The 26966-nt window shown below is 44.5% G+C and overlaps 1 protein-coding gene across 1 annotated transcript in view; it reads left to right on the top strand.

The window, feature by feature from the left end:
• Nucleotides 1–26966, top strand: part of mrps5 (mitochondrial ribosomal protein S5) — a 156217-nt gene that overhangs the window by 118579 nt on the left and 10672 nt on the right. The window contains exons 6-8 of the mRNA XM_078212306.1: nt 2384–2474; nt 13251–13297; nt 22815–22872. Of these exons, the coding sequence (XP_078068432.1) occupies nt 2384–2474; nt 13251–13297; nt 22815–22872 (196 nt within the window). The remainder of the gene's footprint in view (nt 1–2383; nt 2475–13250; nt 13298–22814; nt 22873–26966) is intronic.

Genomic DNA, 26966 nt, shown 5'->3' with positions numbered 1-26966 from the left:
TTGGACTGGGGTGGGCACAGTAAGAAGTCTCACAACACCAGATTAAAATCCCAACAGGTTTATTTGGAATCATGAACTTTCGGAGCTCTGCTCCTTTCTCAGGTCTCCCCTGAGGAAGGAGCAGCGCTCCGAAAGCTTATGATTACCAAATAAACCTGTCGGACTTTAACCTGGTGTTGTGAGACTCCTTGCCCAAGCTAGTAAGTGCTTTCAGCTTTTTCCAGTGCAGCAGATGCTAGCATGGATACGGACTCCCCTGGGTACCTTGTTAACATTGCTCCTGAACAGCTCTCTACAGATGCTGAATTGCTCTGTCTCAAACCAGGCTCCCTTCCTCTGCTGTCCTTCAGCAACTCCATTAGACAAGCTGGGGGGGCTCCCAGTTCTTCTGAACACCGTGCGTTTTTGTAAAGACAGGTTTGTGTTTTGCTTCCATTCCAGCTATTTTGGTACATTGCTGCCTCAAAGCTGCTGCAAGGTGCACTAGCCTTAGCTCCCCACCCCAAAGGGTGAGCTCCCGCTCTCTGGTAGTTCTGATACTCGGATTTTATCCTAATTATTCAGATTAGGTTGGGTCACGTTGGGCAAATGCAAATCATGTACCATCCTATTTCCATTTGTCATTTTCATTCCTGCAGGAAATCGAGGCTCATATTTCTTCCAGCTCAAATTCACGATCTATTCATTTGCATTTTCTTTCATTTTACAGTTCATGGAAGTTAATGAATCTTAATGTAGCCTACTTTTAAAAAAAAGAACAGAAGCGAAATAGTGTGGACGTTGGAAAGAGCAAACCTCCGATGGGTAATTACCCTGCACCGCGCCGAACTATCCAGTACTCCAAATTAAATTGGAGACTACGGAGATGGTTTCGATAGCAGAATAATTACCCCGGAAAAATGAGAAGAATTACAACCACTTCCAGTACCAGGCACCCCGTGACTACTGTCTAGACTACACCCTTCACCCCCCCGGTCTACCCCGCCATGTCCGGTCTGAACACCCTCCCCCGACTAACTCCCACCTTCCACAAAATCCTTCCGGCTGCTGTGTTTGACTGACGGAAACCCACTGCGTTGCACTCTCTTCTCATTAGGCCAGAGTCGGGAGGTGGGGGATGAAATGTCCAACTCACACCTAAGTTAACGAGCAGAATGATTATCGCTCCTTGAAAGTTCAGGCCTAACGAGTTTAAAAAAAACCTTGTATCTGAATTAGTCCATGTATTGCAGCTGCAATGGTATTTCTTAGCAACTGTTTACCTTTCATATGCTCCGACAGGTATGCATAACTTTAACTATAACTTTGTAAATATGAGCTTCAGACTAATATGTTAGTTTACCTTGAAGGTGAGCATTAGTGAGAGCAGGTATTTAGGGTGAGATATGCTTTCTCCAAGTTAGTTTGTGTGCACAATGATAAGAAATCTTCAACCAAGATTTCTCTTACATTCTGAATTACAATCGCCCCACCATGCCTTTAGCTGCCAAGGCCCTAATCTCTGCACCTCTACTTCTCTTTGCTACTTTTAAGATGCTCCTGAAATTAGGGCGGCATGGTGGCACAGTGGTTAGCACTGCTGCCTCACAGCGCCAGGGACCCGATTCCCGGCTTGGGTCACCCATCTGTGTGGAGTTTGCACATTCTCCCCCTGTCCGGGTGGGTTTCCTCTTGGTGCTCCGGTTTCCTCCCACACTCCAAAGATGTGCGGGTTAGGTTGATTGGCCATGCTAAATAGCCCCTTTGTGTCAGAGGGTTAGCAGGGTAAATAAGTGGGGTGATGGGCATAAGGCCTGGGTGGGATTGTGATTGGTGCAGACTCAATGGGCCAAATGGGCTCCTTCTGCACTGTAGGATTCTATGAAAATCTATTTAATTCAACACGCTTTTAATCAACTGTCCCCGATATTCCTTCATGTGGCTTGGTGGCAAATTTTGTTTGATTGTGCAACTGTGAAGCACCTTAGGATGTTTAGCTTTATTAAAAACAACATGGTATGTAAGTGTAAACTATTCTGGCTCTTGATTAACCCCATTGCTTCATCTCCCAGTCTTTACCAATAGCTAAGACTTGTGATGAATCTATCTTCAGTCATTCGCAATCTTTTGTTGGGCACTTTCCTCCTCCAAATGAAACTTGTGCTTCTCCTGTTTTGTTCAAACTCCCTCAGCAATCTTTAGATTTAGAATATTGCTGGAATATGTATGAATGCTGCTCTACTAACATCTCTTTGTCACGCTCCTGAGAGGATGCAAGATAAAGGCTGTAATCAGCTGTTCCCTGATATTGCAGCATCTCATTTGAATCTGGTTTGGTTTCAGAATAGAAATGTCCTGTTTCCCAATTCTTGAGGTTTAATCAGCTCGATGCTTTGTCTGACAGGTTAAAAGTGTCTTCAATATGACAGCAAAAGAAGGCAGGAAGAGATCTATCAGTGCTTTGGTGGTGGTTGGAAATGCAAACGGAGCTGCAGGTGAGTTTGAGATGAAGTAACCCATCAATTTAACTTTTCAATCGGGGTCGGTGAGATAGAAAGCTAATAAGTTTATAACTGACACATTGTTCAGTCATCCGATAAGTGGAAAGGAAAAGTAGTCTGCAGCATTTGAAAATGCCTTGGTTTTATGATAGAAAAACTTATTTTGTAGTCATTTCATGATGAAATGATGTTGAGGTAGGACAAATGGAGCTTGATCATATAATGTTAAAGGTGAGTGAAGACGGGGATTTTTTTTTTGTACATTCGTGGGACATGGGTGTTGCTGGCTAGGCCAGCATTTATTGCCCATCCCTAGTTAAGCTAAAGTTAAAGCTTATTTATTAGTCACGAGTAAGGTTTACATTAACACTGCAATGAAGTTATTGTGAAATTCCCCTAGTCGCCACACCCATTTGGGTCAATGCACCTAACCAGCACGTCTTTCACACTGTGGGAGGAAACCGGAGCACCCGGATGAAACCCACGCAGACATGGGGAGAACGTGCAAACTCCACAGCGTGACTCAAGCCGGGAATCGAACCCGGGTCCCTGGCTCTCTGAGGCAGCAGTGCGAATCATTGTGCCACCGTGCTGCCCCAGAGTGCAAGTTTGTAGTTGCCCTTGAGAAGGTAGTGGTGAGCTGCCTTCTTGAATCGCTGCAGTCCACATGCTGTGGGTTGACTCATTAGGGAGGGAATTCCAGGATTTTGACCCAGTGACTGTGTAGGAACGGCGATATATTTCCAAGTCAGGATGGTGATTGTCTTGGAGGGGAACTTGCGGGTGGTGGTATTCCCATGTATCTGCTGCCCTTGTCCTTCTGGATGGAAGTGGTGGTGGGTTTGGAAGGCGCTGTCTAAGGATCTTTGCTGAATTATTACTGTGCGCCTTGTAGACAGTACACACTGAGCATCGGTGGTGGAGGATGTTTGTAGATGTGGTGCCAATCAAGCGGGCTGCTTTGATTGGTGGGGGAAGCGATTTTTAATAAGTATTTGTGTGCAGCCTCACCCTCAGGAAGCTATCATTTGGTGCTAAACACTCCTAGGCCTGACTGCCGCCCCTCATGCCTGCTATCTCCGCAAATGCAGATCTCTCTTTATGCTGTCCTCTGAACCATTTGTTGCCACCTGAGCTGCGAGTGAGAAATCGAGTGAAGGTGTTTCTTTTTCATCATTGCCTTCTTCTACCAATGCCTGGTCAGGTGGGAGTTCTTCAGTACATTGATGGTGAAAGGCGAGAGTTGTGATGGGGCTGATGGGGCGGGGGGGTGGGAAAGAGGTGTTTGCTTATACCATCTGCAGCTTGTAAATAAGAAGAGACTGTGGAATGAGGGGGAAGAAGAGTTAGTGTGGAGGATATGGTCATCTTCCATGCTTTCAGCCTGACTGCTGGCCATGGCCACTGCAGTGATGTTGAGCACCATATGCTCCGTGGGGATGAGTACGCGTGGCTGTGCCTGTAGCCTATCAGTTAGATCCTGCTGTCTCTGGTCTTGCAAAGAGAGGGGGAACTATGTCATAAATGTGGAGCAATGAGTTTGGCTGATGTGACTGTCAAGGTTGAATAGTAGGCAGCACACACAATCTGGGCGATGTGGGTGTGAGGCTTGCAGCAGTGCTCACTACATTAGGGTGCTCCTGAGAGATGCTTCAGGATGGGTGGTGGATTTGTGGAACTTGCTGTCCCATAGCAGGGTGGGGTCTGAATTGTTGAATGGTTTCAAGAAGGAAATAGATCTATTTCAAAGACTACCAACTAATACTAAAATGGTAGTCTATCGCTAGACACTTTATTTGAATTGGATGGGGGACAACCACAAAATTTAATCTTAGACACACCCATTACATTATATTGACTAATCAGGGTAAGAGGTAAGAATGATATTGTGCCATCCAATGTACAAATTGAGTTGACCGCTGCAAAAAAAAACAATTTAGGCGATTCATGCATAAAGAAAATGTACAATAATGAGTGCATAAATAAAGGATAAGGGGAAGAGGTGGGGAGGTGGATTTGAGACCAGGGAGAGATCAGCCATGATCTGATTGAATGGCGGAGCAGGCTCAAAGGGCTGAATTTGCCTACTTCTGCTCCCAATTCCTGTGTTCCTATGCAGGATGTTTCCAGTGTTCAACCTGCTACTCAATGCAAGGTGTTGCTGTCAATGTTTTTCAGCCAGTTAGTTACTTCAAGAAGTGTAGTGTAGTCACTGTTGTTCTATCAGCAACCCCAGCAGCTAATTAGCACGCAGTGAGGTCCCACAAACAGCATTCAAGTAAATGACCAGTTTTATATGGTGATGGATCTGGGCACGAGGAAGAATCACTGTTGCTCTTCAAAAAAGTGCTATGGGATCTTTTATAAAATCATAGAATCCCTACAGTGCAGAAACAGGCCATTCGGCCCATCGAGTCTGCACCGACCACAATCCCACCCAGGCCCAACCCCCATATCCCTACATATTTACCCACTAATCCCTCTAACCTACACATCTCAGGACACTAAGGGGCAATTTTAGCATGGCCAATCGACCTAACCCGCACATCTTTGGACTGTGGGAGGAAACCGGAGCACCCGGAGGAAACCCACGCAGACACGAGGAGAATGTGCAAACTCCACACAGACAGTGACCCAAGCCGGGAATCGAACCCAGGTCCCTGGAGCTGTGAAGCAGCAGTGCTAACCACTGTGCTACCGTGCCGCCCACTAATATTTGCATGAACAGACAAAGAAAGCCCTTGTTTACCATCTCATCTGAAAGGGTATCATCTGGGGAGACAGTGACCTCATGGTATTATCCCCAGACTATTAATCCAGAAACTCAGCTAATGTTCTGGGGACTCGGGTTCGAATTCCACCACGGCAGATGATGGAATTTGAATTCAATAAAAAATATCTGGAATTAAGAATCCACTGATGACCATGAAACCATTGTCAACTATTGGAAAAACCCATCTTGTTCACTAATGTCATTTAGGGAAGGAAATCTGCCATCCTTACCTGTTCTGGCCTACATGTGATTCCAGACCCACAGCAATGTGGTTGACTCTCAACTGCCCTCCAAGGGCAACTAGGGATGGGCAATAAATGCTGGCCAGCCAGCGATGCCCATGTCCCATATTAGATTAAGGAGAGGTGATGGCCTAGGGGTATTATCCCTAGACTACTAATCCAGAAACTCACTTAATGTTCCGACCTGCATGTGAGTCCAAAGCCACAACAGTGTGGCTCTTAACTGCCCTCTGAAATGGCCTAGCAAGTCACTCAAGGGCAACTAGGGATGGGCAATAAATGCTGGCCAGCCAGCGACGCCCATGTCCCACAAATGAATAAAGAAAAAAGGTGGCACCTTTCAATGCAGCGCTCCCACCGTTCTACATCAGAATGTCATGGATTATGTACTCCATTGGAATTGGCCCCAAGTTGGATACGTCACTCTAGATTGTTTCCCATTTTTTTTGCTTGCCATTGCAATGTGGCTTATTCTGTAAACCCCTGTCATACTCCAAGTACCCACGTAGGTATAATTTGTGCCATTTCATTGTAAGTGAGTCCAGAACAACAGAAACATTCACTTCAGTGCACATCCCTGTCTCCAGACAATGCAAGTACTAGCAATCTGACTTCACATTGCCATCTGTGCTGATTGCCTGGAAGGTTCTGTTCGTAATCATAGAATATTGAGGCCCTTCAGCTTATCATGCCCGTGCTAGTTCCTTGGATGAGCTGTCAAATTTGTTCCACTTCCCTGTTCTTTCTCCGTTGCCTTGCAAATTTTGTCCACTTCACATTGCTGGTAGCCTGAAATCATTGATATTCAATGTGAGCTGTACCAGAGTCATTCTGATTACTTGTGCAACACTATTCGATTTGGATTATTCCAACAGCTGGAATCTGAAAATGATTGAAATATAACTAGTTTACCTGAATAAATTACACTTTTTATGGTTTCCGTAAACTCCGGAGGACAATCCTCAAGTTTGCAGAGCCCTGTTCTCGCAGTCTATTCTGTTATTGGCACAGCAAATCAGTTAAAGAAAACGCATCATTTTATTCTTCCAGGGATTGTAGGCAAGGCCAACGTTTATTACCAATCATTAATTGCCCTTGGACTGAGTGGCTTGTTCAGCCATTTCAGAGGGCAGTTAAAGAGTCAGCCATTTTGCTGTGTATCTGGAGCCACATGTAGGCCAGACCAGGCAAGGACAGCAGATTTCCTTCCCTAAAGGAGATTCAGCAATGGTTTTGGGTCACCTTTACTGATGGCACTTTATCAATTCCCATTTTATTAATCAAGTTTAAATTCCACCAACTGCCGTGGTGGGATTTGAACACTTGACCCTGGAGGATTCACCTGGGTCTCTGAATTACTAGTCCAGCGACATTACCACCGTCTCCCCCATTTCACATTGAAGTAATTAGACTTAGCTGCTGGATCTGAGCAAAGTTCAATGCTCTTGCATGGGTTTAGTGTTAAGAATATAAAGGCCAGTTCCTCATGTCGAGGCTATTTACAATCTACTGCATCATGGATTCTTTATCTGACCTATTTAAGATGGCAAGAATTATAAAAAATTGCCCATTGCCTTTTAAAGGTAATCACATTCAGCACTGGTATATCTGTCTAGCCTAGAAATCTAGATCATTCATCTTCTAACCAGTTTCTTTCCATGCCATATTTCCACAGTTTCAATAGCTTTGGAGCTATTGGGGCAGAACTTTCCATTTTAGAGGCTAAAGTTTTAAAGTTTATTTATTAGTGTCACAAGTAGGCTTACATTAACACTGCAATGTGTTAACGTATCCCCTAGTCGCCACACTCCGGCGCCTGTTTGGATACGTTGAGGGGGAATTTAGCATGGCCAATGCACCTAACCAGCATGTCTTTCCGACACTGGGAGGAAACCGGAGCACCCGGAGGAAACCCACGCAGACGCAGGGTGAACGTGCGGATTCCACACAGTCACCCAAGCAGAGAATCGAACCCGGGTCCCTAGCGCTGTGAGGCAGCGATGCTAGGTACTGTGCTGCCCAACCAGTAATGGTGTGAAAGTCAGTTCGATTAGCACTGGGCAATGGGGCAGGTGAACACGTACAATCTCTGCTTTTCGGCTAATTAATTATGCATCAGCGCGGAACTCGGCAAATCTCGTGAGAAGAGGGCAGGAAGTCACCCACCCTGCTGTGAGCTCATGGGGTCAAAACCCGGACGCTACTTTTAAAGGGCACCTGGACAGATATTGACTCATAGCAGACCTGGAGCCTGCACTACTCCAGAGTCCTTACAGCCGCAGCTCATACTAGAGAAATTTGCAGATTTGTGTAACTACATCCCGGGGCATATGAGAGACCTCCGTCTTTGCCTTTCATTCATCTCTAGGTAAGAGCACTGTGTGCAATAGACCCATGGTCAGGCCCGCTGTTGCAGTGGTCCATGTTCACTAGGATCTTGACCTTCTCGAAGTCCTGCTGCCTCTTGCTGCTCAGGCCCTCGCTCCTCATGGTCCTGTGCTAACGTGTGATGCTTCCTTCTTCTCATTGAGAGCCATTCTGGAGCAAGCCTGCCTACAACCTCAGTGGATGTGTGCACAAACTGAAGTGATACATTTAGTGATCATGGCCTCTACAACTTTCCCTCAAATTAGAGCCAGTTCTATTCTGTGCAGGTCCTTTCATTTCCTCACTCTTGGGATGTGTGCAGGGCTGACAAAGCCCATCCCTGATTCTCTGAGAAGATGGTGTGGTGGAACCTTCTCCCTGAACGGTTACAGTCCGTATGGTGATGGTGCTCCCGTAATGGAATGAGTTCAGAAAAAACAGTTTTGACCCCAGGAATGGTGATAAACATTGACGTCACAGTATTATATAGTTTGGAGAGGAATCGGGAAGTATTTTTTTAATACTTTTCCAATTCAATCAAATCAAGTCCAATTCAGAGTCTCAACAAGTTGAGACATTTCCGATCCAGGCTGACAAGACAGGGTATGCAACCCTTTACCCTGTCTTGGGCCTGATCTACATGAGCCAAGCTGATTGGAGTAGGCAGACGTCTCCGCCCCCCCCAGGCTTGATCTCATTTACATCTTAGCCAAAAGGCTGAGATACTGCTTTTAAAAATTGCTTCATATGAAAATGAAGCTTAAATGCAACCCAATGGCCACTACCAAGTGCAGCATCCGCATAACTACACTTGATCTTAGCCAAAAGGCCGAGGTATTTTTTTAAAATATACTTTTCCAATTCAATCAAATCAAGTCCAATTCAGAGTCTCAACAAGTTGAGACATTTCCGATCCAAGCTGACAAGACAGGGTATGCAAGCCTCTACCCTGTCTTGGGCCTGATCTACATGAGCCAAGCTGATTGGAGGAGGCGGACGTCTCCACCTCCAAGGCTTGATCTCATTTGCATCTTCGCCAAAAGGCCGAGATGTCGCTTTATAAAAATTGCTTCATATGATAATGAAGTTTATAATGCGACCTAATGACCTCGACCAAGCGCAGGCAACCCATACCACACTTGATCTTAGCCAAAAGGCCGAGAAGCGATAAGGCCGAGGTATTTTTTTTTTATTTCAAAAATATACTTTATTCATTCACAAAAAAAAACTCCAATAAAACATTGCAAAATGACAGATCCAAAAGTCATAAACAGTGCAAAAAAGAATCATTTTTACAGTACAATACAGTGCTTATTTACAAAACACTACTTTTCGTTACATTTCATTTCTTAAAACTATTTCCATGTGTCAGAGTTTACTGTGTGCCGTTATTTTTCAGGTTGGCACACAGTTACGCAGGCCGAGGGTATTCTGCAGTTACCCAGCCCTCGGTCTGCCTCGGTTGAGACGCTTTACACGGTGGCCTTTCCCCATTGTGCCTTGGCGGCGGCTGCCCCAAGCTTGAGCGCGTCCCTGAGCACGTAGTCCTGGACCTTGGAATGTGCCAGTCTGCAACACTCGGTCGAGGATAAATCTTTCAGCTGGAAGATCAGCAAGTTTTGGGCGGACCAAAGCGCGTCCTTCACCGAGTTGATGACCCTCCAGCAGCAGTTGATATTTGTCTCGGTGTGCGTCCCCGGAAACAGCCCGTAGAGCACAGAGTCCTGCGTCACCGAGCTGCCCGGGACGAACCGCGACAAATACCCCTGCATCTCACTCCAGACCTTCTTTGCAAAGGCACATTCCACAAGGAGGTGTGCGACCGTCTCATCAGCCCCGCAGCCGCTTCGAGGGCAGCGTGCGGTGAGGTTGAGACCTCGGGCGTGCATAAAGGATCTGACGGGGAGTGCCCTTCTCACCACCAGCCAAGCCAGGTCTTGGTGCTTGTTTGTGAGTTCTGGTGATGTGGCATTCTGCCAAATGACATTGACAGTCCGCTCAGGGAACCATCCGACAGGATCTGCCGTCTCCTTTTCTCTCAGGGCCTCAAGGACATTACGTGCTGACCACTGCTTGATAGCCATGTGGTCAAAGATGTGTTTCCGGAAGAATTTCTCCACGAAGGACAGGTGCTGCGGGGATAAGGCCGAGGTATTGGTGTTCCCATTTGTGGCCAGACTTAATAATACAAGGGCTACGCAAGTGTTGGCTGGTGCTGAATAGTGAGTGTTGGATACACATCAACGTAAAAGTGGCAATATAACATTGAAGTCAGGAAATTATTTATCTACCAAACGCACTGAAGAAGTGTGAGGTCACCTCTGGTTAGTTAGTCTTGTGTCAGTTAGATTACACTGGACCTCCAGGGAGCTTGTTACTGGCTCTGTTTTTAATCTTTCACAATATTAAAAGTTAATCCCCCAGCAAGCAAACACATCTTCGGTTCAATCCAGGCAGCATCGCAATATGGCCTCTGCCAGCTGAGTGGGACTGTTTAGATACAGGAATGACTCCTCTGTCTAAATTATAATTTACAGCAGCCTTTAAAACCTGAAATCCCAGGATCACCTGTCATTGTTCTTAGTGGATTCTCAAAACCCTAAGCAATATTGCCAGGATGATCTCTACGAGGTTAGATTTTAAAAACGTGCCCAGTGCTTAATTATCCTCGCTGATGATCACTTTCAATAAACTCATCACTAAATAAATTCTTCATATTTTTTCACTGCTGTTAGTAGAGAAAAGATCAATATTGGACCATTTCATCAGGGATTAATTTAATTTCTGTTCCAAATACATCTTTCTTGCGTCTGTGCAAATTAAAAAGTATCCACAGTTATGAAGCTGATTAATTGAACTGGGTTTCCTTTGAAGCTACGATCTTCATTTGTCATCTGGACACTGTGCTTAGGACCATCAGAGCAGTTTATAACATCACAGGAACATTCTTCTCAAAATTCATTATGCATCGTTTGGCTCCCAGTCCTCTTTAGCACTCCTGTGAATCATGGTATAAGTCAGAACTCTTGTAAAATTATCATTCAGCTTTATCTGCGTTCTAAAGTATTGTCACATCTCAATGCCCAATTTTACTTTTGATTTGATTTATTGTTGTCACATGTTTTTGGTATACACTGAAAAATATTGTTTCTTGCTCGCTATGCAGACAAGGCATACCATGGCGGCACAGTGGTCAGCACTGCAGTCTCACAGCGCCAAGGACCCGGGTTCGATTCCCAGTTTGAGTCACTGTCTGTGCGGAGTCTGCACATTCTCCCTGTGTCTGCGTGGGTTTCCTCCGGGTGCTCCAGTTTTCTCCCACAGTCCAAAAGAGGTGCTGGTTAGGTGCATTGGCCATGCTAAATTCTCCCTCAGTGTACCCGAACAGGCACCGGAGTGTGGCAACTAGGGTATTTTCACAGTAACTTCATTGCAGTGTTAATGTAAGCCTACTTGTGATAATAATAAAGAAACTTTAAACTTTAAACTTATGGGCCTTAATATTCTTTGAAAGTTTCATTTGTGAAGCTTTACCAAATAATTTCTTCAAATGCCAGTATGCTGTATTTTGTTTACTGGTGAAACAGGCTTTTTGGATTAGTAATTCTGTATAACACACGTGATCAGGAAGTGGTCGTGCATATTGGAATTTTGTGCCCGAAAAAAAAGACAAATCAAAAAGGTACTTTTTATCAGTATTGTCTTCAGCCTAAAATTCAAAATTGTCCATTATAAATTAATAATTAATATGTCCTGTTGCTAACCGTTATTGATAAGTCGCATCGACTACACACTGTAACTTAATCTACTGTGAAGATGAAAAGAATCCACTTTAAATGCAGAGTAATCTCCTGGATTTTAATTATGCAGATAGGCATTAAATTGGATCACTGCTGTCTTTACCTATCAGAAAATTACACTGTCGCGTGTACCTTATATCATCACACAGTAGTCACTAATTAAATCATAATTTCACTATTGCGTTCGTAGGAACGTTGGTACTAAATTGTTCTCTTGGTTTATGAAAGTGATATGCAATGTGATTCCATGTTTACTGGAACAAGCAGAGGCTGTCATTCGGTTCATAATCCCTGAGATTTAAGAGTGACTGAGTTAAACAGAACTGGTTCACAGCTGAATTACTCTTTCTGTAACCTTTTAAGTCCAGTCAATTTTTAATGTTTGTACAATGATAATGCACACATTCTATGCTGCTGAAAAGGCCCACCGCACACTTTTAAATTGTCAAAAACTTGACAAAATTATTATTCAAACCATGGCTGGTTTCATATTCATAGGATCCTTACAGTGCAGAAGGAGGCCATTCGGCCCATCGCGTCTGGACCGACCGCAATCCCACCCAGGCCCTATCCCCATAGCCCCATGCATTTACCTTAGCTAGTCCCCCTGACACTAAGGGGCGTTTTCAATCCACCTAACCTGCACATCTTTGGACTGTGGGAGGAAACCCACACAAGACACGGGGAGAATGTGCAGACTCCACACAGACAGAGACCCAAGCCGGGAATCGAACCTGGGTCCCTGGCGCTGTGAGGCACTTGGTGCTAACCACTCGGCCACCATGCCGCCCATTGCAGCGTGCTTAGCGTTCTGATAGAGATGGCAAATCGATGGGAGTCTCAACATAAAGGAGGTGCAGCAGACTATGTGGTGCCATGTTGTCGGACAAGCTAGAAAAATGGAATGTGCAGCTACTGAGGGAAAAGTAATGAGCATGGTAAACTGATGGAGATGGGAGAAAGGCAAATTGAAGCCATAAGACATAAAAAGATTAAGAGGCTAGACAGAATGTTAGGAATTGGCCATTGGAGGATTGTAAGCCAGAATTAGAGAAGAGATTGAGGGCCCGGACGAAAGAAATGTAATTATTTCCATATCCTACAAAAATCACTATTTCTGTCAAATGGCTTCATATTTTGAGGACATGGTCAAATAATTGGAAATCCAGTGCAAATTTGATTCTGTGCAGGCAGCTTGGAAAATGCAAACATTTGGACAAGATGTGAGTGGGCAGAACAATAGCAAGGAAAATATAATGCAAAAGAAATGAAGTACTGTACATGGGAAGGAAAATGGGCTTGTTTGATGAACAGCTTTGAAACATTTGAAGGAGTTGGGCGTGAGCTTGATACTCAATATGTCCAATTACCACAGATCAGCAATCAGCTGAGCAAATTGAAATGGAACACGGCCAAAGCCGTAAAATGCAAGAAAGAGGAAAGATATATAAAGACAAGATAATGTGAATCCTGGAAATGTGAAATGGACGGCACGGTGTCACATCTCCTGCTAGGACCCTCTTTAACATGCCTCCTGTTTGTTAAACTAGTATGTTGGAACTGATTAGCTCCTTGTTATTTTATTCAGGTTTTGCATTGGGTAAAGCACCTGACAGAACAACTGCTCTCCGGAAGGTAAGAGTGTGTGTGCGCGCGTGTGTGTGTGCCATGTTGGCTGTTTTCTTTGCTAATTATCTGTGTCCTCTGGTTACCAACCTCCCTGTTGGTGGGAATAGTTTCTCCTTAGTTACTCCAAAATGATTTGCAATCATGTTTTATCCAAAATTTGTAATAAATTGTGACGTTCCCATCGGTAAACGATTATATTATGTTGCAGGGGCGGCAGCATAATGTTTACGTTACTTATGTTATTCAGAAGTTTGGGCTAATAATGCATAGAATGTGAACTCACCATGACAGATTGGGAATTCGAACTCCAGTGTGAAAATAAATCTGGGTGTAAAGAACTGGTAGAAATAAAAGTGACCACAAATCTGTCAGATTATCATAAAAACGTAATTACAAAAAACGAATTTACAGTCGGTGCTGTAAATATGAAATTCTGAAAATACTTAACGGGTCTGGCAGCATGGCGAGAGAAACAGGATTAGCGTTTCAGCTCGTGATCTTTCATCTGAACAGCATTCTGTCACTTCTGATGAAAGCTCATGGGCCTGAAACGTTAACTCTGTTTCTCTCTCTCTCTTTCTCTCCACAGATGCTGTCAGATCAACGGAATAAAAACCTATCTTCTTGATCAACCATGATCGTAATGAATGGTGGAGCAGGCTCGAAGGGCCAAATGGCCTCCTCCTGCTCCGATATTCTATGTTCCTACTGTTCTTTTTAGGGATGGAAGATCACTGTGTATTTAACCCAGCCTGGAGTATATGCGATTCTATGACCCACAAGTAATCCCAGTCCCGCATAATAGTGGTTGATTCATGTGCTTTCTGAAGGGGCATAACAAGCTACTCAGTTGAATCAGATTGGTACAGAGGCAGCAATGGTTCAGGTTGAAGACCCAGCACCATCTCAAGGACAAATATATAGGATTGCATTCATAAGATATATGGCACATAACAGACCATTCAGTACATTCAGTGCAAACTGGTGCATATGCTCCACTCAAAACTACTTCTGCCTTTATTCATCTAAATCTACCACTGTAACCTTCATATGAATATCTAGTTGCCCCTTAAATGCATCCAAACCGTTTGCTTCAACCACTCCCTGCGGTGGCAAATACCCATGTGCTCACCACTCTGCAGATGAAGAATTTTCTTCTGAATTTCCAATTGAATTTTTTTTTAATTCATCCGTGAGATCTGGGCGCCGCTGGCTGGGCCAGCGTTTATTACCCATCCCTGAGGGCATTTAAGAGTCAACCACATTGCTGTGGCTCTGGAGTCACATGTAGGCCCGACCAGGTAAGGATGGCAGATTTCCTTCCCTAAAGGGCCTTAATGAACCAGATGGGTTTTTCTGACAATGGTTTCATGGTCATCAGTAGATTCTTAATTCTAGATGTTTTCTATTGAATTCAGATTTCACCACCTGCCATGGTGGGATTCAAACCCGGGTCCCCAGAGCATTACCCTGGGTCGCTGGATTACTAGTGCAGCGATGATAATATTGGTGAATACCTTGTATTTATGGCCCCTAATTATGTTCTTCCCCACGAGGGGAAACATTCCCACTGTTTCCTTTCTAGGCGTCCTTGCCAACAACGCCCCACATTCTGGAAAATTTTGTTTTAAAAGTACAATTTTCATTAATTTAATATTTGATGAATGCAATGAAAAAGCTGAGTGCACGCTTGGAGTTTGAGAAGTGGGGGAGTTTAAAGTGCTAATCTTGTTCTTAAATTTCGCTCTTAAAATCTAACCTAGTCAGTAATTGGCAGTAACTGGAAAGTACTCTGCCAGCAGGATAAGGTCTTTTTTTCCAGCAGTTTAGGCAGGGTAAACTCACTTTCAGCTGTTGGAGGTAAGTAGTTAACTGGTTTAATCTGGTTACTGCAGATCTGGTTCAGTTTTCTGGAAATTCAGTCCAGTTGGTACAGTAAGAAAGCTGAATGCAAGCTTAGAGTTTGGTGAGTGGGGGAGATCGGTGAGGGTGGGGAAGGAAATGTTTGTTTCCCTTCACTTTTTCTATCTTCTTTAGGACCGGTTCTCACAGGGAAATTAGCTAGCTGTTTGGTGACAACCTGGCAGGTGGGTAAGTTCTACTCCATCACTAAGTTTTAAAACATTACACTCCTTGGTGGTGAAGTTAAACAAAGAACAATACAGCACAGGAACAGGCCCTTCGGCCCTCCAAGCCTGCGCCGCTCATGTGCCCAACTAGACCATTCTTTTGTATCCCTCTAATTAGAATATGTAAAAAAAAAATCCTAACTAAGTAAATAATTTAATGCAGTAGTTGTTTAAAACACATGGCAGGGCAGGTGATGTGCCATGGCTGCAGCACGTGGGAGCTCCTGGATAACATTGTGACCCAGGGGAAACACGTCTACAGTAAGTGTTTGCAGCTCCAGGAGCTTCAGCTCGAGAATTACTGAGCTGGAGACTGATCTGCAGACACTGTGACACATTAGGGAAGGGAAACGTTACCTGGATACTTTGTACCAGGGAGCAGTCACACCTCTTAGACTCATACAGCACAGAAACAGGCCCTTCGGCCACTATGTCTACGCTGACCATCAAATACTAATCTATACTATTTACCAGCACTTGGACCATAGTCTACTATGCCTTGGCGATTTACGTGCCAAGGATAGGGTCTTCTGATTTGTTCTTTGGTCAGAGACAGGAGAGTTTGACTGCGAGTGAGGGGACCCAGAGGGCAGGAACATCAACGTCTGCAATTGTCTAACAGGTTTGAGGTTCTCTCAGCTTGTTTGGATAAGAGTAGGAGCTGCAGGGTGGATGAGCAGACTGACCATGGCACGGTGGTATAGGAAGCCATTCAAGTGGGGGATTACATAAGAATGTAGTGGTATTAGGGGACGGTATAGTTAGGGGGGGTTGACACTGTTCTCTGTAGCAAGAAGCAAGAGTCTACACGGCTGTATTGCCTGCCCAGTGCCAGGGTTCGAAACATCTGCTCCAAGCTGGAGAGGAACTTGCAGTGGGAGGGGAAGGATGCAGTGATCATGATCCATATAGGTATCAATGACATAGACAGGACGAGGAAGGAGCTTCTACATAGACAGTATGAGGAGCTGGACACCAAATGAAGAAGCAGAACCTCAAAGATAATCATTTCTAGATTATTACCTGAGCCATGTGCAAATTGCATAGGACAAATAAGTTAGAGAAATGAATGTGTAGCTCAAAGACTGGGGTGGGAGAAGTGGGTCCTGGTTTGTGGGGTACTGACTCCAGTACTGGGAAAGTGGAACCTGTACCGTTGGGGCTGCCTACACCTGAACCGTGCTAGGACTGATGTTTTACTGAGCCACATAGCTCATTAAAACATCAGTCCTAGCACGGTTTACCAGAGAGATAGGGCAATAGAGGAAGGTACAAATATGTGAAATAATAAACAGACCGTGACAGGCAGAAACAGAGAGTACAAATCTAATCAGCAGGTAAGGCTCGCTGCTACAAAAATAAGAAAAGGACAAAACTAAAGGCTCTGTATCTAATGAATACATATAGTATTCAAAATCAAAACAGATGAACGCAAATAGGAATTAATAAGTACAATCTGATGGCCATTGCAGAGGCAAAGCTATAGGATGACATAGATTGGGACCTGAATATTTGAGGGGTATGTAGCATTTGGGAAGGACAAGAAGTTATGAAAAGGTGGAGGGGTGTTAAAAATGTGCTGGTTAGGTGCATTAACCCGAACAGGCACCGGAGTGTGGCGACTCGGGGAATTTCACAGTAACTTCATTGCAGTGTTAATGTAATCCATACCTGTGACTAATAAATAAACTTTAAACTTTATTATTTAATTATGACGCATTAGAGAGTGATGGTGGCATAGTGGTTAACACTGCTGCCTCACAGCACCAGGGACCCTGGTTCAATTCTGGCCTTGGGTGAATGTCTGTGTGGAGTTTGCATGTTCTGCCCATGTCTCTATGGGTTTCCTCCGGTTGCTCCAGTTTCCTCCCACAGACTTAAGATGTGTAGGTTAGATGGATTAGCCATGGCAAATGTGTGGGGTTACAGGGGTTGGATGGGGGTGCCGGCCTGGGTAAGGTACTCTAGTCGGTGCAGGAAACCAGGATGTACAAAGAACAGTTCAGCACAGGAACAGGCCCTTTGGCCCACCAAGCTTGTGCCGACACACTGGTGCCTCTCTAATCTAATATTTTTTTGCCTCTCCATGGTCCATATCCCTCTATTCCCTCCCTATTCACGTATCTATCCAGATGCCTCTTGAACGTTGTTATGGAATCTGCTTCCACCGCCTCCTCCGGCAAGATGTAGAAGCAGTTTGAGTTGAGATGAGAAACGATGAAGGCAAGAAGTCACTTGTGGGAGTTGCATACTGGCCCCTTATTTATAACTACATAGTAGGACAGAATATGAAAGAAGAGATAATGGCAGTTTGTCAGAAAGGTACGGCGATAATCATGGGGAATTTTAATCTACATGATGGGTAAAGGTCGCATAAATGAGGAATTCATAGAACGTTTTCAGTTTTCAGGATAATTTCTTGGAACAGCACATTCTGGGGCCAACCGGAGAGCAGGCTATACTAGACTTGGCATCGTGCATAGATTAATTGAGCTAGCTGGAGTGAACTGACAAATGTGCTTAAGGGATAGATAGATCAATAGAGGTTCACTGGTAGACATTTATATGGATATTTCAGAATAGATTTATTCCAAAGAAAAAAAATCATTTCCATTAGGAAACTACTGGCCAGTTAGCCTAACCTCTGTGGATGGATGAATTGAAGATTAGCTAGCTAACAGGAAACAGTGTTGGCATAAATGAGTCTTTATCTGGTTGGAAGGAGGGGTCAGTGCTGGGACCTCAGACTTTTACAATTTATATAAATGACTTGGATGAAGGGACTGAAGGCGTGGTTACTAATTTGCTGACAACTCAAAGATAGGAAAGTAAATTGTAAAGTGGACATTAGGAGACTGCAAAGGGACATCGGTTATGTGAGTGGGCAGAAATGTGGCAAATGTGAAATGGTCCATTTTTAGCAGGAAGAATAAAAAAACAAGCTTATCTCCAAGAGGGATCTGGGTGTCCTGGTGCATGAATCACTAAAAGTTAGTATACAGGTACAGCAAGTAATTAAGAAAGCTAATAGAATATGCTCATTTATTGTGAGGGGAATTGACTACAAAAGTAGGGAGGTTATGCTTCAGTTATACAGGGCATTGTTGAGACCACATCTGGAGTATTGTGTACAGCATTATTCTCAATCTAAGGAATGATGTAAATGCGTTAGAAGCAACTTAGAGAAGGTTTACTAGACTAATACCAGGAATGGGCAGGTTGTCCTACGAGGAAAAGTTGGAGAGGTTAGGTTTGATCCATTAGAGTTCAGAAGAGTAAGAAGCGACTTGATCAAAACCTACAAGATCCTGAGGGACAGGATGGATGCGGAGAGAATGTTTCCTCTTCTTGGAGAATCTCGTACCAGGGATCACTGTTTAAAAATAGGAATACAAATGTCTAGAATACAAGAGCAGGGATGTACTTCTGAGGCTGTATAACGCTCTGGTCAGATCCCATTTGGAGTATTGTGAGCTGTTATGGGCCCGTATCTAAGGAAGGATGTGCTGGCCTTGGAAAGGGTCCAGAGGAGGTTCAGAAGAGCTTGTCCTATGAGGAATGGTTGAGGACTCTGGGTCTGTACTCGTTGGAGTTTAGACGGATGAGGGGTGATCTTATTGAAACTTGCAGGATACTGCGAGGCCTGGATAGAGTGGATGTGGAGAGGATGTTTCCACTAGTAGGAAAAACTAGAACCAGAGGGCACAACCTCAGGCTAAAAGGGATGATTTTTAAAACACAGATGAGAAGGAATTTCTTTAGCCAGAGAGTAGTGAATCTGTAGAACTCTTTGCCGCAGAAGGCAGTGGAGGCCAGGTCATTTACTGTCTATAAGACAGAGATAGATAGGTTCTCGATTAACAAGGGGATCAGGGGTTATGGGGCAAAGGCAGGAGAATGGGGATGAGAAAAATATCAACCATGATTGAATGGCGGAGCAGACTCAAGAGGCCGAGTGGCCTAATTCTGCTCCTATGTTTTATGATCTAAGGGGTCGCTCCTTTAAGATGGAGATTCGGAGAATTTTTTTCTCTGAGGGCTGAGAGTCACTGGAACTCTCTTCCTCAAAAGGCAGTGGAAGCAGAATCTGTGAATATTTTTAAGGCAGAATTAGATAGATTCTTAATTAATGGTGGGGAGACGGGGGTGGTGAAAAGTTATCGGGGGTAGGTTAGAATGTGGGGTGAGGTTGCTATTAGATCAGCCTTGATCTTATTGAATGGCAGAGCAGGCTCGAGGGGCCTACTCCTAATTCGGATTGAGTATTTTTCACACTCCATGATTTTCTAATTTCCTCTGAATTTATTTTTGTCGTATTATTAAACATTAATCAAATTGTAAAAACAAATACTTTACCTGCAGCACCTCAATTCACAGTGTATTGCTTTGTTTATTTTCTCCTGCTATTTATTGGCCCAAGATAGATGCACAGAAGTAGTTTGCTGTTCGGGTCCTGGACCTGAACCCCAAGGTATATTATGAAGCCAAACTAGACCCCAACAATGTTTCTATTTTGGCAAAGATTTGAGGAAAGGATGCTTCACTCCAGGAGTAATTCCACTGACAAAGTAGGAATCTTTATCAAAACAAGCTTTATTTATACCACAATTTAAGTATAAATCTAACAAAATGAAGCAGCTTAACTCCTAGCAGTTGAACAATCTTTAAAAGTGAAGAGAAAGAACTCTAATTTCTAACTTATCACTATTTCAGTTCCAAATAAACAACATCCTTCTTGCAGAATTAATAGCCACTTAGTTAGCAATCACAAATATACTTGCTATAATGCATGTAGGCAGCTTTGGACTTTGGAGCTTTCAGAAGCCTGCAAAATTCTCCTAACTTCAACCAGCACAGCCAAACTCCAACTTCTTTCTTTGCAAAAGCCCCTTTGCTGTTCTGCGCATAGGTCCAGGACTGTACCTAAACCACAATATCTCATGACCCTATCAGTCAACCGAGTCTGAAATCCCAGAGGAACTTGAGTAAACAAAATTCCATTAACTCTACTGCTGCCTCACAGCGCCAGGGACCCGGGTTCGATTCTCAGCTTGGGTGACTGTCTGTTTGGAGTCTGCACCTTCTCCCTGTGTCTGCGTGCGTTTCCTCCAGGTGCTCCGGTTTCCTCCCACAATCCGAAAGATGTGCTGGTTACGTGCATTGGCCGTGCTAAATTCTCCCTTGGTGTACCCGAACAGGCGCCAGAGTGTGGCGACATGGGGATTTTCACAGTAACTTCATTGCAGTGTTAATGAGCCTAGTTGTATAACTGCTTGCAAAGTTGAAGTGAGTAATTATTCTGCTCCTGCAGCATCTGAGCTGTATTTCTGTAGACAGCAACTTTAAAACATTCTCCTGAAACATTTTTTAAAAAGACTGAAAAATACATTATTTGTACACTTTCATCACATTGCTTTGTAGTATGTTTGACTGTCAAACAGAATAAACTCTGGAGCAGTTGTGAAGGTATTTAGGAGGCTTGCCTCAGCTGTCAATCCACTTTAACTGAGGACAGCGTCGCACTGCTATCTGTGGTGTTTAAGGCACAGCTTCACCTTCATGCTCGCAAAGCAAGAGGTGCTGCAAGCCCACCCCAGCATTCTGTAGTGTCCCACCTCCACTCTCTACAGAATATAAGCACTGAAACATCTCACACCACCTCCAACTGATGCTGGAGATATCCTTCCATGTGTAACTGTTTTGTGTTATATGGATCACTAACTCAAGCTTGCAAGGCTAGCTGTACCACAATCTTCTTCACTACCATCAGTCAAAGTAGCCCTGAGGCCAACTCGCCTCAGAAGGGCCTTAAGGCAGATTTTTAAAAATTCTTCTTTTTCATTCGTGGAACATGGGCATCGCTGGCTGGCCAGCATTTATTGCCCATCCCAAGATATGCTTGAGAAGGTGGTGGTGAGCTGTCTTCTTGAATTGCTGCAGTCCACATGCTGTGGGTTGACCCACAATGCCATTAGGGAGGGAATTCCAGGATTTTGACCCAGCAACTGTGAAGTAATGGCGATATATTTCCAAGTCAGGATGGTGAGTGGCTTGGAGGGGAACTTGCGGGCGGTGGTGTTCCCATGTATCTGCTGCCCTTGTCCTTCTAGATGGAAGTGGTCGTGCGTTTGGAAGGTGCTGTCGAAGGATCTTTGGTGAATTGCTGAAGTGCACCTGTACACACTGCTGCTACTGAGCGTCGGTGGTGGGGGGAGTGGCTGTTTGTGGATGTGGTGCCAATCAGCTGGGCTGCGTTGTCCTGGATGGTGTCAAGCTTCCTTATTGCCCTCGAGAAGATGGTGGTGAGCTGCTTTCTTTAGCCTCTGCAGTCCATGTGTAGGTACACCCACAGTGCTGTTAGAAAGGGGGTTCCAGGAGTTTGACGCAGTAATAATGAAGGATCGCCAGTTCAATCAAGTTGAGTGTGTGGCATGAGCAGCACTTGCAGGTGGTGGTGTTCCTATGCATCTGCTGCCCTTCCCCTTCTATGTGGTTGAGGTCTTAGATTTGGAAGGCACTGTTGGAGGAACCTTGGTGAGTTGCTGAAATGCATCTTGCAGACAGTACACACAGCTGCCACTGTGCATCGGTGGTGAAGGGAGTGAATGTTTATTGTGGCGGATGTGATGTCAGTCAAGTGGGCTGCATTGTCCTGGATGCCGTTGAATTTCTTGAGTGTTGTTGGAGCTGCACTCAGCCAGGCAAGTGGAGAGCATTCCATCACACCCTTGACTTGCACCTTGTAGACGGTGAACAGCCTTTGGGGCATTAGGAGGTTAGTTACTTGCTGCAGCCTCCGACCTGCTCTTGTATTTATATGGTCGATCCTGTTCAGTTTCTGGTCAATGACAACACCCCTCCCTCCCTTCCTCCCCTTCCCAGAATGTTGTTAGTGCGGGATTCGACAATGGTAATGCCATTTAATGTCAAAGGAAGATAGTTAGATTCTGTCTTGTTGGAGATGGTCATTTGTGGCATTTATGTGACACACATTTTGCTGCATGTGGACATAGTGTTTCAGTGTCTGAGGAGTTGCGAATGGTGTTGAACATTGAGCAGTCATCTGCAAACATTGACCTTATGATAGAGGGAAGGAGAAAGACTCAGTTGCTGGTGGTTTTCCCATTTCCCTTTGCAGAGCCACTGCTGTGTATCGTTTCCCCCACCTAGTGGCTGTGTTGAGAACAGGCAAAGTTATTAGCCGAGATCAACCAGCATTCTTTGGGATTCAATCTCGGTATTGTCTGACTAGACTAAAGCTGAGCTGAACTGCTTCGCCTCCCAAGTTACATGATTTACTTAATTAATAAACATAATATTTTTTGTCTTTAAACATTTAGTTCAGTAAACCATTCAGTGCTCTATTTTAGTTGTGTGTTTTGTTTGATTCATAGGCAAAAAACAGAGCTATCCACTACTTGTACTATGTCGAGCGGTACAACAGCCACGCGAGTAAGTATCTATCGTTTATTATTCTGTACATTTCTCATCTGTAGCATGATGAGTCCTGAGAAACTACATGCCAAGTGCTCACGAGAATGGTGTCGCAATATATGTAGATAGTTCTGTGTCATAATAAACCAGAGGATTTACAGATTTGTGCCAGTTTGCTAATCCTGAATCATAAATTGTATCTGCCAGCACATTATATGTTACACAACCCCCACATTAAATACAAAAACAGAAAATGCTGGAAAATCTCAGCAGGTCTGACAGCATCTGTGGAGAGAGAATAGACTAAGAAGTCTCACAACACCAGGTTAAAGTCCAACGGGTTTATTTGGCAGCACTAGCTTTCGGAGCTCCAAGCCCCTTCTTCAGGTGACCTGAAGTGACCTCCTTCACTCACCTGAAGAAGGGGCTTGGGGCTCCGAAAGCTAGTGCTGCCAAATAAACCTGTTGGACTTTAACCTGGTGTTGTGAGACTTCTAACTGTGCCCACCCCAGTCCAACGACGGCATCTCCACATCAGAGAGAGAATAGAGCCAACGTTTCGAGTCTAGATGTATGATTCTATGACCCTTGTCAGAGCTGAGAGGAAAGAGAATCAGCAGAGATTTAGAGTGGGGGGTGGGGGGTGGTGGAATGGGACAAAGGGAATGTAAATGAGGATGCAGGAGGCTGAGAAGGTGCTACTAGTGTCCATTAAGTGATCAGAATGCGTGAATGGCTGAACAAAGGTTGGGGGGGGGGGGGGGGGGGGCTGTAGAAAGAAAGAGAACGATAAAATGCAGAATGAAATGAAATAAAATAAATGGAAATGAGGTGGAGGGGCAGCTCATGCTCTGAAGTTGTTGAACCCAATGTTCAGTGCCTCAGAAGATGAGGTACTGTTCCTCCTGTTTGTGGACCCAGACCTTCCCTACCACCCCTCCGTACCCTCATAGTATCAATCTCTGCTGACTCTCTTTCTTGATGTGGAGATGCCGGCGTTGGACTGGGGTAAACACAGTAAGAGTTTTAACAACACCAGGTTAAAGTCCAACAGGTTTATTTGGTAGCAAATACCGTAAGCTTTCGGAGCGCTGCTCCTTCGTCAGATGGAGTGGATATCTGCTCTCAAACAGTGCACAGAGACAGAAAATCAAGTTACAGAATACTGATTAGAATGCGAATCCCTACAGCCAGCCAGATCTTAAAGATACAGACAATGTGAGTGGAGGGAGCATTAAGCACAGGTTAAAGAGATGTGTATTGTCTCCAGACAGGACAGCCAGCAAGTCCAGGAGGCAAGCTGTGGGGGTTACTGATAGTGTGACATAAATCCAACATCCCGGTTTAGGCCGTCCTCATGTGTGCGGATTTATGTCACATTATCAGTAACCCCCACAGCTTGCCTCCTGGACTTGCTGGCTGTCCTGTCCGGAGACAATACACATCTCTTTAACCTGTGCTTAATGCTCCCTCCACCCACATTGTCTGTATCTTTAAGACCTGGCTGGCTGTAGGGATTCGCATTCTAATCAGTATTCTGTAACTTGATTTTGTGTCTCTATGCCCTGTTTGAGAGCAGATTTCCACTCCATCTGACGAAGGAGCAGCGCTCTGAAAGCTAATGGTATTTGCTACCAAATAAACCTGTTGGACTTTAACCTGGTGTTGTTAAAACTCTTACTCTCTTTCTTGACACAGACATCAAGTTTCTACAAAGATGCAAGAAAGCAGACAAGATACTGAACTGTGTTTACCCCAGTCCAATGCCGGCATTTCCACATCATGACTCTCTTTCCTCTCAGCTCTGAACAAGGGTCATCCAGACTTGAAACGTTGGCTCTATTCTCTCTCCACAGATGCTGCCAGACCTGCTGAGGTTTTCCAGCATTTTTCTGTTTTTGCTCCAGATTCCAGCACCTTCAGTATTTTGTGTTTATCCCCACATTAAATAAGTGGGTAAAATGCAGGAAGACCCCCCCAAAGTCTACCGAGAGGTGAAATTAGAAATATAAGGAATAAAGTTGGGGATTTATTTCCAAACAAATGATGAATTAGTGAGCTTTGACCTAACAGATGTAGCTGGCTCCATTTCTGTCTCTGCTGATTTACCAGTTGGTAGAAACTTAACTTGTGACCGTTTCATTTTCCGTTCTGCTGTTTTCCCCTCCTTTTCCAGTAAGGTATACATTTTTATATTCACCACTGATAAGTTGTAATGTTCCTATTAAACTGAAACTGGGTCAGATTTTATATGATAGATTTCCAGAATGCCATGAGATATTCAGGCCAATATTTTGCCTCAGCAGTTGTTGAAATGGGAGGTCTTTGTAGCTTCAGCCTGACAGCAACGAGATAAAAAGGTGCCACTGTATTGGCAATCTCACTGAATGTTCGTGTAACGGAAATGCCTCCTGATTTAAATATGGATCTCTCTGAGGTTTGGAACTAAAGTGGAGTGGAGGAATCTTTATGGGGTTTCTGATCTGTGCTTTCCCTCAGTGCATTTGATTCTGGCATCAAGAGTGGGCATTTGTTCTACACAAACACTAGAAAGCAATAGCAGTGTGTTTGGACTGAAATTGGAACGTGCCAGAGGTGTTAACATGTCTCTCAGCAATCCATCACGCAAACCAGCCTCCCGTCCATTGACTCTGTCTACACTTCCCGCTGCCTCGGCAAAGCAGCCAGCATAATTAAGGACCTCGTGCACCCCGGACATTCTATCTTCCACCTTCTTCCTTCGGGAAAAAGATACAAAAGTCTGAGGTCACGTACCAACCGACTCAAGAACAACTTCTTCCCTGCTGCTGTCAGACTTTTGATTGGATATACCTCGCATTAAGTTGATCTTTCTCTACACCCTGGCTATGAATGTAACACTACATTCTGCACCCTCTCTTTTCCTTCTCTATGAACGCTAAGTTTTGTCTGTATAGCGCGCAAGAAACAATACTTATCACTGTATACCAATACATGTGACAAAAATTAAATCAAATTTTTTTTTAAATCTTTCACGAGATGTGGGCATCGCTGGCTAGGCCATTTATTACCCATTGCCCTTCAGAAGGTGGCAGTGAACCACACTGTTGAACCTCTGGTCCACGTGGTGCAGGTTCGCCCCTAGTGCTGTTCAGAAGAGAATACCAGGATTTTGACCTCGCAACAGTGAACGAATGGCGATTTTTCTAAGGCAGGATGGTGAGTGGCTTTGAGGAGAACATCCAGATGGCGGTGTTCCCATACATCTGCAACCTTTAACCTTCTAGATGGTAGAGGTTGAGGGATTGGAAGGTGCTGTCAAACACGTTTTAGTGAGTTGCTGCAGTGTATATTGTAGATGCAACACTCTGGCCACTGTGCGTCAATAGCGGAAGGAGCGCATGTTGAAGGTGGTGCGGCTGGGTATCAGTCAAGTGGGCTGCTTCGTCTTGGATGGTGTCAAGCTCTTGAGTGTTGTTAGAGTTGCACTCATCCATCACACTCTCGACTTGTGCCTTCTGGGTGGTGGACAGGCTTTGGGAAGTCAGCTGGTGACTTGATCGCCACAGAATTCCCAGCTTCCGACTTGCTCCTGTAGCCACAGTATTTAGGTGGCTGGCCCAGTTCGGTTTCATTTTTTAAAATATTCATTCCTGGGACACGGGCATCGCTGGCTGGCCAGCATTTATTGCCCATCCCTAGTTGCCATTGTTCAGAATCAACCACATTGCTGTGGCTCCGGAGTCACATATAGGCCAGGCCAGGTGGGAAAGGCACATTTCCTTCCCTGAAGGACATTAGTGAACCAGATGGGTTTCTCCAACATAGAATCATAGAAATCCTACAGTGCAGAAAGAGGCCATTTGGCCCATCGAGTCTGCACCGACCACAATCCCACCCAGGCCCTACCCCCATATCCCTACAGCTGTCCTGCTGACAATTGACAATGGTTTCATGGTCATCAATAGATTCTTAATTCCAGATTTTTTTTTATTGAATTCAGATTCTACCAACTGCCTTGGCGGGATTCGAACCCGGGTCCCCAGAGCATTAGCTGAGTTTCTGGATTAATAGTCTAGCAATTATACCACGAGGCTATTGCCTCCCCTTCTGACCAATGGTCACTCTTAATA

The sequence above is a fragment of the Mustelus asterias genome, chromosome 5 (assembly GCF_964213995.1).
Source record: "Mustelus asterias chromosome 5, sMusAst1.hap1.1, whole genome shotgun sequence".
In the NCBI taxonomy this organism is placed as follows: domain Eukaryota; kingdom Metazoa; phylum Chordata; class Chondrichthyes; order Carcharhiniformes; family Triakidae; genus Mustelus; species Mustelus asterias.
Note: the sequence above shows the minus strand (reverse complement) of the source record. Positions and strands in the feature narration are given on the sequence as shown.